Source organism: Capsicum annuum, chromosome 3 (assembly GCF_002878395.1).
Source record: "Capsicum annuum cultivar UCD-10X-F1 chromosome 3, UCD10Xv1.1, whole genome shotgun sequence".
NCBI lineage: Eukaryota > Viridiplantae > Streptophyta > Magnoliopsida > Solanales > Solanaceae > Capsicum > Capsicum annuum.
This window is the reverse complement of record NC_061113.1, coordinates 236,940,406-236,955,420: the sequence shown is the minus strand read 5'-3', so window position 1 is coordinate 236,955,420 and position 15,015 is coordinate 236,940,406. Positions and strand designations below refer to the sequence as shown.

General features: G+C 31.8%; 1 protein-coding gene across 2 annotated transcripts; it reads right to left on the bottom strand.

Moving 5' to 3' along the window:
* Window positions 1–155: 155 nt before the first annotated feature.
* Window positions 156–7,448, bottom strand: LOC107862879 (probable protein S-acyltransferase 7). 2 transcript variants are annotated; one of them, XM_016708579.2, is made up of 5 exons: window positions 6,817–7,448; window positions 5,414–5,596; window positions 2,656–2,952; window positions 1,115–1,348; window positions 156–958 (listed from the first exon to the last, which is right to left on the bottom strand). In XM_016708579.2, the coding sequence occupies exons 1-5, from the start codon at window positions 6,913–6,915 to the stop codon at window positions 467–469; spliced, it is 1,305 nt and encodes a 434-aa protein (XP_016564065.2). In that variant the 5' UTR covers window positions 6,916–7,448; the 3' UTR covers window positions 156–466. The 2 variants fall into 2 exon arrangements, with proteins under 2 accessions (XP_016564065.2, XP_016564066.2); XM_016708580.2 differs by having other exon boundaries at window positions 7,136–7,363.
* Window positions 7,449–15,015: the final 7,567 nt, after the last annotated feature.

Here is a 15,015-nt window from a genome sequence, read left to right as displayed (position 1 = left end):
ACTGATACATGGTACATCTACATCCCAATTCTTGGCACTATCAACTGGCAACATCATACTGCTTAATGAAATTGATTGTTGTGATATTTATTCTGGTCTGGAATAACTTTTATATATATACGTAATAAAATAACTCAACTGTGCAAAAGAGAAAATAGATGGGAAACATAAGAGGAACTTGATGATATGAGAAATTGGCATACAGGGACACCTTGAACAGCAAGAATGATTCCTTAGCATCCTTGGCAAAATAAACACATTGCAAAGAATTTCGATCGCCTTCACACAGGATAAGAGAATTAAAGCCCCAAAAAAAGAAAAAGAAAAAAGAGAAAAAATAATATACAAACAAAGAAGCCTGGTGGAAGGTCAACTTCATAGCTGATCCCACCCATAAACTGTATCACCATTGGCTAATGATCTTTACAATTGTCAGTTCTTTTACAATAGCTTAAAACAACACTCACTATTGCTGATTTTCAGCTGAGAAAGCGCCACTGCTGACAGTTATCCTATTTGAGTCTCCAATTTCAGATGCCATAGCAACTACATCAGGTGGTATTTCCAAGGTTCCACTTCTTCTTCCCCAACTAGAGCGCCTCGGATGTAGTATACTACGCCCATCTGGCAATGTGGCACCACTAAGCTCTTCGTCCTTATCTAACTGATTATCATGTCTAGTTTGTCCTTCAAATTCATTTGCTCCTGTCCCTTGTTCATGCCAAGAAGGTTTCCTCCCCCGTTCTAAATCACTCATTGTTTTCTCCAAGTTTGGACTAACAAAACCACCTCCAACTTCGCGAGGTGGTATTCCAGGTTCTCTTGCCACTTTGGCCCTGAAGTTGTTCTTGGAAGGAGGTATACTAGTGCAGAATATCTCTAGGAAGTTGTGTAGTACACCTTTGTTAAAAGGGTTGACCCTCTGATCATATCGATATCTGAAATTCTCATATGTTGACTGCAAGCACACAGAAGATTCAAATGTCAAAAGAGGTTGTACTCCAATCCCCGAAATTGGGAGGCCATCGACATGATAGAGAACTAGAGCATGAGGGTAAGTTTGACTCTTAGAATAGGAAAAAGAAGGGGTTAAATTTAAAGAACCTAACAATACCTGATTTGTGCCAATAAGATACAGATGGAAGACAGTCAAGCCACCAACAAACCAAACTGATATAAATGTATAAATGATTAGCACAATAGAAGCAGGAGTCTTGGACATTGCTTTCAAGATTGACGTCTGTTCACCATCCATGATCCTTTTAATATAGACCCAGCAAAAGCCATGCACGTATATGCAAAGAAGGGTTGTTGAAAAGACGAACATGAAGAAGAAACGGTAATTCCTCTGCACCAACCAACATAATATGGTTAGAATTAGAAAGTTATGGCACTAACATTACAGAAACTATCTGTGAAAGCTCAAGCATCATGGAAGTAAGCCTTTGCTGTGACCAGCATAATGTCTGGAAGTAAAACTATAAAACCTGACTTCCAAGATATGTCTCAACGGTACTGCCAAAATCACAGGTTCAAGAGCAAGATTCTCTCAATGGGTTAAGATAAAAGGGAAATTTACCAATCATCACAATCAGAAAAGTCTTGTCTTAAAAGATTTCGTTAAATGAATTAATGAAATAAAAAGAGGAGCATCCTCCAGCAAAATCCACTCATTCTGGAAAGACAAATGTTTATTGGATTAATACATTAAAAATTAACACAAAATTAACACGCCCGTTTTGTTACAAAAATTCTCAGTGCAACGAAAAATATCAAATCTGCTTTGTTGTTAATACTTGAGCAAAACATACCATTGTAAGATTGGCAATATTAGCTATAAAGAATTTAAACGAATCACATTACTCAACATTTGACCAGTACCACCATAAGCCTGACGAGTGCATGGATGAAAAACATAATGGACAAAGTGAACGCTCCTTTATGCGCTGTATTAACTTAAAAAGTTAGAGAGGAAGTAACATATTATCCAGAAATATGTTAAGAGTGACGTTTTATGGATTTAGGAAAAAGGAAGAAAAAGAAAACATAAATGGCAGAAGTTTCTTGTGGGAAAGGCATGCGATTGACCAGCTATGCAGTACAGGGTTTCTCATTAAGACGAGCTTAGATGTGCATGCGGAAGTGCAGATTATGCCACAGCCTGAGAAGTTTAATAATTAAAGGAAAAAGGAAATATGCAATACACCTTCATACTGCAAACTAATTCAGAACAAAAATATACACCCTCCGCTGACTTTTACTTGTCCACTTTGAACTTTGCACGCCCCTTAAGAAACAATTATTGACATGAGTATTTTACCGTAGTACCCATATTAACTGATGTTTAGTATTAAATCTTGAAAAATGATCTGAGGAATAAGTAATTACTGCTATGGATAAAACTTGGACAAAAATAATTGTCTTTCTTGATATATGTTAAAAGTGAAAATCTATATTTGGAATAGTGGACAAGTAAAAGTGAACGGAGGGAGTATCAATGACCGCCACGGTATACTACAAATTACCATGGATTGAGAGGATAAATTAAGGGAGGTGCCATGAATTCATTGTTGGATCACTTAACTGAAAAAGCATTTCTTTTCGACAGCTTTTAATGGTAAAAGAAGATGTTAGTATTTAAAATGAGATACTCACCAATCCAATACATTGTCCGACCCAGGGGCAGTGATGGTCGAAACGTTCCACGCAGTTGTTACAAATTGAACAGTGTGAACAACGTGGAGGCCTGTACAACATGCAGGTATCACAATATTTGGTCTTCACAGTTATTCCATTGACATTCACATCCTTAATGCGGGGTAAACGTAATTGCGGAGTTTGACCAGGTCCAGCTAGAGCACTCCCTTCAAAGTTCTCTGGTTCTGGAGGATGAAGGTTGCGAGGAATTATACCAGGATCTCTTCCAGATGTCAGTAGAAGAAGCACTAAGACCTTTAAAGAAAAATGATGATTATATTCCATCATGTAAATGGTGATTTTGAAAATCCATCTAACTTTAAAATGGCATAGGGAAAGATATCACCATATTCATGCATAACAACAACTTGCCTCTTAGAGCTTTATTCTTTGATTACCAAATTACTAGTTAGAACTCCTCTATGAGAAAATAAACTCTTATACTATGGTAAGAGTTTAAATTACGCATTATCTGTAAAGTAAAAGATACAGTAAAACTACCCATTTAATTGTTCATTTATTTAAAAACGTCAACTTGAAACATTACAAACTTTTTCTCCTTACTAAGAATTTAGAAGGTAATCTGCCACATAGTTTACTACGGGAAAACAAAGGTCCGCCTTCATGTGATATCTAAAAAGTAAACATAAGACTGAAAGAAACTGGTTTCACTCCCTTGTACGGTAGAGAATATTCAAGAGCTTCAAAATTTCAATGATGAACTGACTAGTGTAAAAACAAGACGAGATGCAATGAGTAATGCTTTTACAGAAGTTCTTTTTTTTTTTTTTAAAGAAATAATGCTTTTACAGAAGTCCAATGCACTCCTTATAGAAAGCTAATAAAAGGCAAGTACCACCGAAGCACTACGGTATGGCCAACACAGTAAAAGATCAAGGAAGGAAAGACAATTCCAATTATAGGAAATCTGCACAGAGAAAGCGCAATGAAATCTGGCACATTCCTGGTAGCTAAAATTGAACCACATATAAGATACATATTATAATTTCAAGTTTTGGGCATAAGCTTTTTATGTGTCTAGTTAAAGACAAGGATTTTTTTTCTCCAATAAAGTGAATCTTTAACTGTAATTCTTCTTCTACAGACTCCATAGGTCATCATGGAATTAGTTGAATCTCTTTCCAAATATCATTCACCCAAGTTAACTGGTCAAGCATCTCTCAAGTGTCATTCTTTGCGAATGAAGTACAAACTTTTAAAACTGCTGGTCATCAATATGTTCGTCTTCTAAAACTAAAGAAGAGAAAGAAGGAATTTTTTTTTCTTAACTCCTGCCAGTTCACCGAAGAACAAGGTCTTCACAATAAGAATTCTCATTGGTCTTCATACAATGCCCCATCTCTAAAGATCTTCAAAGCTAACTTTAGATGGAGAGCATTGACCCAGATAAGTAAAGATGTGTACGTCTTATTTATTTTGTCATCAGAAATTAGCAGTGGCAGTTTACTCCAAAGATGCCACTACACAATCTACATTGTTTTTAAAAAACCTCAACACTATAATCTCCATTGCAGTTGCAGACCAGCTTGATTCTCCCAACTTATCAGCAACTTCTATATATGGATTTGCACAAGGATCACACCACTGCTCTACCTTCTGAAATATAAGTGACTATTCCCTTCCTAGCTTAGCAAAGGATAAACCTTGTTTACCATATGGGGCCAAAAACTATCAGCTCTCTCCTCCCTAGCTTCTAATTACACTGCGACAATTCAAGATCCATCATGCTCTCTGTAAGAGAGCTTTCACTTTGTTTGGATATACGATTTCCTTCTTGCTCAGAAGAATTCAGTTGTTAATCCACAATTGCAATAGAGTCCAGTAAACACTCTTTACAAAACAACATCCTCTTAAGGGCAATGTTTGTGCAACCTGAAAAGCTGGCAGAACATGAACTAAATATTTCAAACCCAACACATCTTCAAAATATAAACTGTCTGGCCACGACATATTCAACCCCTTGTTTTGAGTAGATGCGTCTGACATATTGATCGAACCAACACTTTTCTATATAAGGGCATTTTCAAAAGAGCCAAGTCCTTGGCAATATCTTCGGATAGAATTCTTACTTTAAAATGCCTCTGAGGTACAAAGTGGATAAATGCCGAATATCCGTTACAATCAAAATTAGAATTCTTAAATCATCACAATCACAAATGCGTTCTGCCATATATAACCACGTCTGCTCCAGCTACTGGTGCAAAATAAAGATATTCATCACCTATCAGTTCCAAAACTACTCACTTCGTCATCCAATCCCAAATTAAATGAAAATCATGTGACAGGAAAAAGAAAGAGCTGGCGTGAAATACACAACATTTGCCAAGGGACAGGTAGTCAAACTATTAGGGAAGTAGTCAAGTTTCTAGAATGATTTGACATAATGGTATTAATAAGGACAACACAGCCATCCAACTATTACGGGTTAGATACTTCATAAAGCAGCCCAAGCAAGACATACTGTATCCATATGAACTATGTTCCCAATCTCTATAAATATAAAGGAATTGTTCCATTATTCCATATTATGGAATTGATGGCGCAAAGTAAAAACGAAAAAAGATTATTAATAAACCAATCCAATAAATTTGCTCATTTTAGAAGAAATTCCTGTATGATTCTTAATCAGGAAATATTAAACACAAGAAAAATCCAAATCATGTAGTCAGTGGAAGCAAAAAAAATAAACACTTACATATACTGAGAAAACAACAGGTACAACTATGATTGACCAACCCCAGTCACCAGCAAAGTCATCCACCATTTTCCTTGCAACAAAGACACAAAAAACAGCAACTGGGGCAACGATAAGGAAGATAGTCATAAAGAGCGACCTGACATCAGGTCCAAAGATGAACCTTCCTTGAAGAATAAATTTCTGCACAGTCAAGAGGCAATAATGTCAAGAGAAAGTATGCACAACTACAATGTACACTTTAAGAAGCTTTGTTATTGCAAAGAAGTGTCAAAATTAAGCATAATAAATCTAACTTGAAGAGCTTGTCAAAAGTACATTAAATTGCTTCTTTTTATCGGCAACTAGAATTTTGAGGCATCTCAAAGCGTTGTAGAGCTCTAATGAAGTGTATTGGTTTCTGCTTTAATTATCTGCTTCAATTTTACTTTCTTTTTGGGGTTTCGTCTTAAAGGTGCTTGGTATTTACCTCATTGCCATATTTGCAGAAAATTCGTGAAACTGTTACTTTGTATTAGAGTCAATTTTACAGCAGTTCATGAAATTATGGTAGGTAGTTGTGAGAGATGACTAAGGGATCTCATCGCAATTATTGCTACTTTTGTTTCCTTCAGAGAGAATCCTCCTATTTAGCATCAACTACAAAACCTTTACCTACACTAAAACACAAATCTTTGCCACCAAATAGTTCCCGCACTTCAGAGTCCAATGAACACTAAACCCTTTAAACTACAGCAATCTGCCCAGTTTATATCATAGCAACAGCTATTTTGAGAGAAAAATTAGTTGCATTTCCAAAACTTTTCTCATATTTTCACTTACAACTGACTGAATAATCTTATCTTTGAACCAAATGACACTACATCCACTAAACTCCGCTCCATGCCGACCTCTAAAAGAAACTTTACAGCAGATAGAGAGTTCAAAGTTGTGGCTATGACTCAACAGAGGCTATAACGCGATCGGCACTTGGTGAAGTGCAGCTTAGAAGCCATAAAACCAATACTCTTAAAACACTCCCTTCAAAAGGACAACAATCAGAGGTGCAATCAACAACTATCTATCTGTCAACCTTCTCCGTCATTCTAAAGCTATTACAAAAATAACTCCACAAGTATCAAGTATTAAAAGCTAAATTCAGCAGGCAAAAGTTTAAACAAATCAATAATACTTATTATAGCTATTCAACCATGTCAAGCAGTTAAAAATACAAAACAATAAAGGAAATAATTACAAATTAATCAAATTTGATATACATAATCCAATCGTTGAGCTCCTGATTAACAAATATGAACTTGCAAAAGAAATTAAATCTGAGATCTTCTGAAATCAACATATTGTATCAAACAAAATTAAAAAATAATAAAAATAAAAAAGCAGAGGGAAAAGGTGAAGTTAGTTACATTGCTGCCTTTCCATGCCTGATAAGTCCGGAGAAAGGCGGCCTGATTGGCAGCACCACCGCCGGAATCAGAACTTTTGGGCGGAGCCACCCCATACATTTCTTTTCTTTTTTTTAATTATTATTATTTTTTTGTATCCTTTTCTTCACTTTCAATCAATTAGAATAAAGTAAATGAAAGACAATATTTAGTAGTACAACTTGAACAAAGGAAAAGGTCAATAAAAATGAAATAGAAAGCAAACGTCAAAAGTAAAAGAAAAAAAAAAAAGAAAGAAAGGCGGCTTTGTTAGAATGAGTCAGCCACGCGGAGACATTACGTCAGATTCCGGCGGCGAATGTTGGAGGAAGTGAATTGTTGACTAGTAGAGATGAAGTCGTAGCAGTTTGTTACTATTAGCTGGAAGAAGAAAAAGAGCTGTGTGTGTGTGAGTTGGAATTGGAATGATTGAAGCAGCAGGATGAGCAAAGAGAGGGGGACAAACAAAGCATGCCAATTTAAATATATAACCCACCATCTTTCCCTCTTTTTCTGCCAGGTATTAGAGTCCGCTAATTTATATTTGTGATAAGGCGAATCTATTTTTACTAAGGATTCTTCGGTATTCAAAGCTTAAAATTGTGATCTCAAAAATAATAATCTCATTCACTACATCATATTAATACTTTTTTTAGCTATTTAGTCGGGAAGCGAATTTAAGGAGTTGGATGAAGGTTTTCAGAAATTCAGTAACTTTTATGCGAATTTTGTATTTATATTGAGAAGAGAAATTTGATAAATATAAGGATTATGATTATAAGATGGAAACTAATAAGCAAATGTGTTGTTGATTTAGTGGAGCATAGAAACTTGGTAAAATTTTGTTTACCTCTTGGTAAATCACTCAACTTTCCATCCTTGGTAACAATAATATCCACTTACACTTATTGTTTATGTCAAATTAAATGATTTAATGTTAATAATTAAAAGTTTAAATAAAAATTACACACCATGTGATGATAATTTGTTATACACATATATATCAATTATTTATCTAATGTAAATATTAAATGCGAATAATGTTTTGCTGGTGACATGCTATACAAAAGAGAGCTTTTGTGTGTGATAAGGAACTCGCTCATGGCAAAAACAAATTCTCTCATTAGTAATTATGTGTCAGAGATAATATTTAATGGCAATCCTTGGTTATCTTTTTTGACGGCAAATGGCAATTATCGAATACAACATTTGTATAAAAGATTTCTTTTTTCATATATCATATTACTGTTAGAACTGTCGTTTACAAGAGGATCTTATAAAATGAAATGGATTTGTTTGAACTTAAAATTTAAGCAGTTGTAGATGAAAATAAATAGGAGTTAAAAATAGTTGAGGTGGAAAAGCAAAAGCAACTTATAGGCAAAATAACTTGGTGGATCGTTGTATTTGATTTGGTTTATAAAGTGAATACTTCTATTTAGCCTTTTGTTAGCTGAACCTAAAGGTGTCAAACGGGCCGGGCTGGAACAGGCCCTTCCATTTTAATCGGGTTGAGGGCCGGTTTTGACGTTAACCGGATCGGCCCGGGCCAAACAGTAAAAAAAATAAAACTCACCCTAACCCGGCCCACTTAACCCAACCCGATCAAACCCACTAAAATCCGGTCAAACCCGGTTAAAAAATAAATAAATAATCCAATATACACTATATACACTCACTCCAATATACAATATATATTTTTAAAAAAATATATGAACAATTACACATATATACGTACCATTCAATATATAATTATATATGACTATACGTACTATTTTAAATAAAACATATGCTATAATAGTATAATATATATATATATACACTACAATATATATATATATATATATATATATATATACTAATTTATAAAACATATACACATGTATACGTTAAATATATACTACTTTAGAAGATATATACACATATATATGCACAATTCAATATATATGTACTACTTTAAATAAAATATATACTACAATATACATATATATATATACAACAATATGTATATATATATAGTTACATACTAATTTATAAAACATATACGCTTGTATACTTTAAAGATATACGTCTATAGAAGATATATACACATATATACGCACCATTCAATATATATGTACTGCTTTAAAAAAAGTATATACTACAATATATATATTAATTTATAAAACATAAAGTAATTTATACGTTAAATATACACGTCTATAGAAGATCTATTCACATATATACACTCTATTCTACGTATATGTAATACTTTAAATCAAATATACTATAATATATATACATTACAATATATATTTGTATAGTTATATACTAATTTATGAAACATATACACATGTATACATTAAATATACACGTCTATGGAAGATCTATTCACATATATACACTCTATTCTATGTATATGTAATACTTTAAATCAAATATACTATAATATATATACATTACAATATATATTTGTATAGTTATATACTAATTTATGAAACATATACACATGTATACATTAAATATACACGTCTATGGAAGATCTATTCACATATATACACTCTATTCTATGTATATGTAATAGATATACTACAATATATATACATTACAATATATATTTGTATAGTTATATACTAATTTATAAAATATATACACATGTATACGTTAAATATACACGTCTATAGAAGATCCATTCACATATATACACTCTATTCTATGTATATGTAATATTTTAAATCAAATATACTATAATTTATATACATTACAATATATATTTGTATAGTTATATACTAATTTATAAAATATATACACATGTATACGTTAAATATACACATCTATAGAAGATCCATTCACATATATACACTCTATTCTATGTATATGTAATACTTTAAATGAAATATACTATAATATATATGCATTACAATATATATTTGTATAGTTATATACTAATTTATAAAACATATACACATGTATACATTAAATATACACGTCTATAGAAGATCTATTCACATATATACACACTATTCTATGTATACGCACCATTCAATGTATATATACTACTACTTATAAAATATACTACATTATATATACATTACAGTATATATAGATATACTTATATACTAATCTATAAAACATATACACATGTATATGTTAAATATACACTTCTATAGAAGATATATACACGTGTATACACACCATTCAATGTATATATACTACTACTTATAAAATATACTACATTATATATACATTACAATATATATATAGATATACTTATATACTAATTTATAAAACATATACACATGTATACGTTAAATATACACTTCTATAGAAGATATATGGACAAATATACAAAACATATGCTACTTAATATAATAAATTAATAATATTTGATAGTAAATTAATAATATATTAGAAGTAAGTTTTTAATTTAAAGTAGAAAACTAGAAATTCAATTTAAAATTTTAAATCGTTAAATGAAAAAAAATAAAAAAACAAGGACTGAGGAGTGAATGAATTTGGGAAATTTTATTGATTTCAAAATGATCCAAAATTTATAAATTACATAAATGAAAAATCTATAAATTATGCATCATTTTTTCCAACTCATTCATGTTAATATTAATGGGAACTTGCATATGATAGTCGAAGTCAACGGGGGCAAAACCATGCATTGGACTTGATTCTGCGGAGTTCTCCCGTGAAGTCATAATTTCTTCAAGTTTCAGCTCGTCGCTCGGCCCCGATTCCATTCCTTGGTTTCTTCTTTCCACTCTAATCCAATCTCTGAGGCAAACTAGAACATTCATTGCATTGCTTCCCAATGAGTGTCGGTTATCTCCAAGCTGCTGTCGTCCCTGACTAAAGGCGCTCTCTGATGCAACGGTTGACATTGGAACATTCAAGATATCTCTAGCTAATCTTAAAAGCACATGATATTGTGTTTCATTACTCCTCCACCAATCCAACGTGTTGATCCGTCGTCTGCGATCCTCTGGTGCCGTCCGAAGATAATATTTTAGCTATTCCTGATAAGTTGATGTGTAAGTTCTCTCATCAACACTGTTCCAACAATTTAAATCATAAAACGAATCAGAAAAACCACTATGTGCCGGCCTTTTAGAAGATGATGGCTTATCGGGAGGATGAGGAGCGACAGTTGGAGTGATATTTGTAGGTACGGCTAAATCAAATAAATCAGCATAGTGATTATATAATTTTTCTATGTAATCCTTTGCATCAGCCGTAGCCATCCACAAATCAGGTTGTACTTGTTCAGAACCATGGTTAGTATTTATTTCTAAGTTAGTATAAATAAGAGTAATAAAGTGACACATAAATAAGAGCACTAAAGTGACACATATGATTATATTTCATGCACGGATTTAGCATAGCACCAACCAAGTAAATAGGGGGAATCGAAAAAAAATATTTTTTAAATTTCGTAAACATGGCGCCAACAGCTTCTTTATAACCTTCTTTATTTTTATATTCTTTGAGCAAACCAGAAATATCGGCTATATATGCCAAAATATTACAAACAGTAGGATAATAAGCACCGAAAAATTCAACCGTAGCTACATAAATTTTTTCTAAAAACTTAACAAGATCATTAATTACAACCCAATCAGAATTATGTAGCATGCAATCAGCAGAACCAGCAAATGAACCGCAATGTTGGTTAAAAGCTAGTGTAATAGGAATTCTATATTTATAACAAGTTTTTAAAAATTCATACGTATAATTCCATCTAGTATCAATTTCCTCAGGCATCAAAATCGGTGTAAGTCCATTTTCTTGACATTTAACTTTAAATTCTCTAATTCTCGATTTACGATTATTTCCTTGAATAAAACCAACGGCAAGACGAATTTTTTCAATATAAAGCTAAAAAAAGTCAAGACCATCTTTTACAATTAAATTATATATATAACATGCACACTTAATATAAAAAATTTCAGGCAAGGGCGGAGATAGCGTAGATTTTATTTTTGTTATAGCAGTCTTGTTGTTATAAGCATTATCAAAAGCAATACATAAAATTTTATTTTCGATACCATAATATCCGGCAATTTTAACAATAGAATCAGCAATAAATTGTCCAGTATGTTTACGATCTTCATCATATAAAAAAGCAAGAATACAAAATTACTATCCATCCAATGACAAGTAACGGTTAAATAATCATTTTTATTTACAGCACGACCAAGATCAGAAGTTAGGGACAATCTACATTGAATATTTTTTAATAATGTTGATAAATAAAAATAATATTGTGAATGGAGTCTAAAAATATCAAACCGACAAGTAGTTCTAGGAATACCATTAAATATAGGATTATAAATTGCTTGTATATAACGAATAAAAGCATCAGAAGAAGGAAAACTAAAAGGCAAACAACCCACAACTACCATTTTAGTTATTTCTTCCTTGTCCCTCAATTTATTATACTTCTTCGCTACGTGACCGTTTGCTGGGTTCATTCTAGTTTGCGTTGACCCACCAAAATCCCCACCACCTTTTGCAATATTTAACTATCTTTTGTGATCTTCAGCTACATGTCTCATTAACGTACCCGTACCCCTTGCTTGCTTTCACTTCTATGCTTATATATTTGTTGACAAATATTGCATTGCACCTCAATATCTGATATACGTTCAAAAAATTGTCATGCAATACTAGTTCTTTTACGAGGTTTTGGGGCACTGGGAGGACGGGAAGGGAGATTAACTGATTCAGATCTAACGTTAGCATCTCCTACTGTGGGTGTCTCAACAATATTTTTATTATCTTCGTCTAAATTAACCGCATCTACTTCATTTTCTTCTTCTATACCGTAATTTTCCTGAGCTTCTACATAATCCATATCGTGAGCACCTACACCTATTTCTTCCTCAAAAGGTGTACCAAGCGGTACCGGAGGCGAAGGCACACGGGTATATCTACTACTTGAACTACCTCTACCGCTAGTAATTCGCTTTTTACTACCACTACCGCTTCCGGGACAAAAAATTTTAACACCTTTAGTAGCGAGGTTTCTTAATTTATCCATAATATAAATTAAATTAAACTAAAAATATTCAAAATACACAAATATAATAAAATTAAATATTAAACAATTAATACAATAAATAAAAATTAAACGTAAAAGATGAAACGACAATACCAAATTTTGGAAGTATCCAAAGATTGCGACTTTAGAAACTTTCGCTCGTACTTTGTACACGAAAAATTAAAAAATTAAAGTGAACACTTTAAGAAATTAAATATATTGAATATTTGAGAATTGAAAATTGAGATTTGAGAGAGAATGAGATTTGAGAGGGTGAAAAATTGTGTGAAAAATGATTTGAAGTTGTAGGGTATTTATAGATTTTTTTTTTTGGGATTAAAAAATATTTTTTAAAGTTTTTTTTTTTTTTTTTTAATAAATGGGCCCAAACTAGCCGTTTGGCCCAAAATCCAAAATATCTTTTTTTTAAAAAAATTTTCGGGCCGGGCCGGGCTGGTTAACCGGCGGGCCTGGACCGGGCTTGGTCCAGACCGGGTTAACCGAGCCCATTTTAACAAAATAACCGGCCCGGGACCCGGAACCCTAAAGCCCTAGGGCTTACCAGGCCGGGTCAAATCGGGCCGTGTTAGGTACTAGGTCCGGCCCGACCCACTTGACACCCCTAGCTGAACCCTTCAACCCATCAAAATCCAATATTTTAATCCAATACTTTAAAGGGAATCTTTCAAAAATAGCCACATTTTGCTGGAAAACTCACTTTTCATAGCCATATTTTACATAATTACCATTTATAGCCGTTGTATTCAATTTACGCCCACTGTATTCCATTTTATCAATAGTCTGTATTCATATAAAATATAAATACAGTACCATTTAGCTGTTGTATTCGATTTACAGCCGTTGTATTCACTTTTACTCAGTGGTTTGTATTCATAAAAACATAAATACACTACATATTTAGTCTTGCCAAAAACACTACCATTTTTTTTCTTTTTTATTTTTTTTATATTTTTTTCTTTTTCGTGTTTTCCTCGGTTTTTATTTTTTTTCTAATTTTTCCTATTTTTTTATATATTTTTCTCTCTCTTTCTTTTCTTTTTTTGTACTTATTTTCTTTATCATTTTTTTGTTCTATTTTATATTTTTTTGTATTTTTAAAAAATATAACTACTCGAGCACAAGTCATTGATGATAACGTAAATACCATAATTGTTTATCTATTTGTAGTCACGCCATCCTTTATATTTTTATATTCATTGATACAACTGTATTTGTATTTGTATTTGTATTTTAAAGTTCACACTTGTATTTGTATTTTGTAGTTCGCGTTTATATTTGTATTTTATAGTTCGCACTTGTATTTGTATTTGTTAGTTCGCACCATCATTTATATTTTATATAATTCACACTTGTATTTTAAAGAACTGTTTTGTATTTGTATTTTATAATTGACTGTATATTATATTGAATTATATTTGTATTATGATTTTATTGTGTTTGTATATTTAGATTATATTTGTATTTGTATTCTATTTTCGTAGATGTCTTTTTATTTTTTAAAGAATTATTTTGTATTTGTATTTGTAAGTTGATTGCATATTGTATTTATCCGTGATTATGTACAATTTATCATTTGTATTTGTATACAAACAAGTAAATGCATTAATTGTATTTTCTTGATTCTAAAATATATAAATATGCAATGTATCATTTGATACAAATGTACCGTTTTGTATTTGTATGTCAAAATTATTATTCATATTTATAAATAAATAAATATCACTTGATACAAATACAATTACAAACAAATGAAACCAATGATTTTAAAAATACAAATACATATAGTATTTGTATATATTGTATTTTTATAAAAAATTAAATTGTATTTATTTGTATCAATAAATACAACTCGTATCAATAAATACAAACAAGTATTCGTAAAAAGAAAATCAATCGTTCCTTTTCAATAATTAAAAAATACAAATGATAGTTCACACTTGTATCTATATGTTATAGTTCGCATTTATATTTGTATTTTATAGTTTTCACTTGTATTTGTATGTTATAGTTATCCTTTGTATTTATATTTTATAGTTCACACTTGTATTTGTGTTTGCTAGTTCACACAAATGAAAAAAAGGAGAAAAATAAAAAGAAAGAAAAAAAGAAAAAAAATGTGAGAAAAAGGAGAA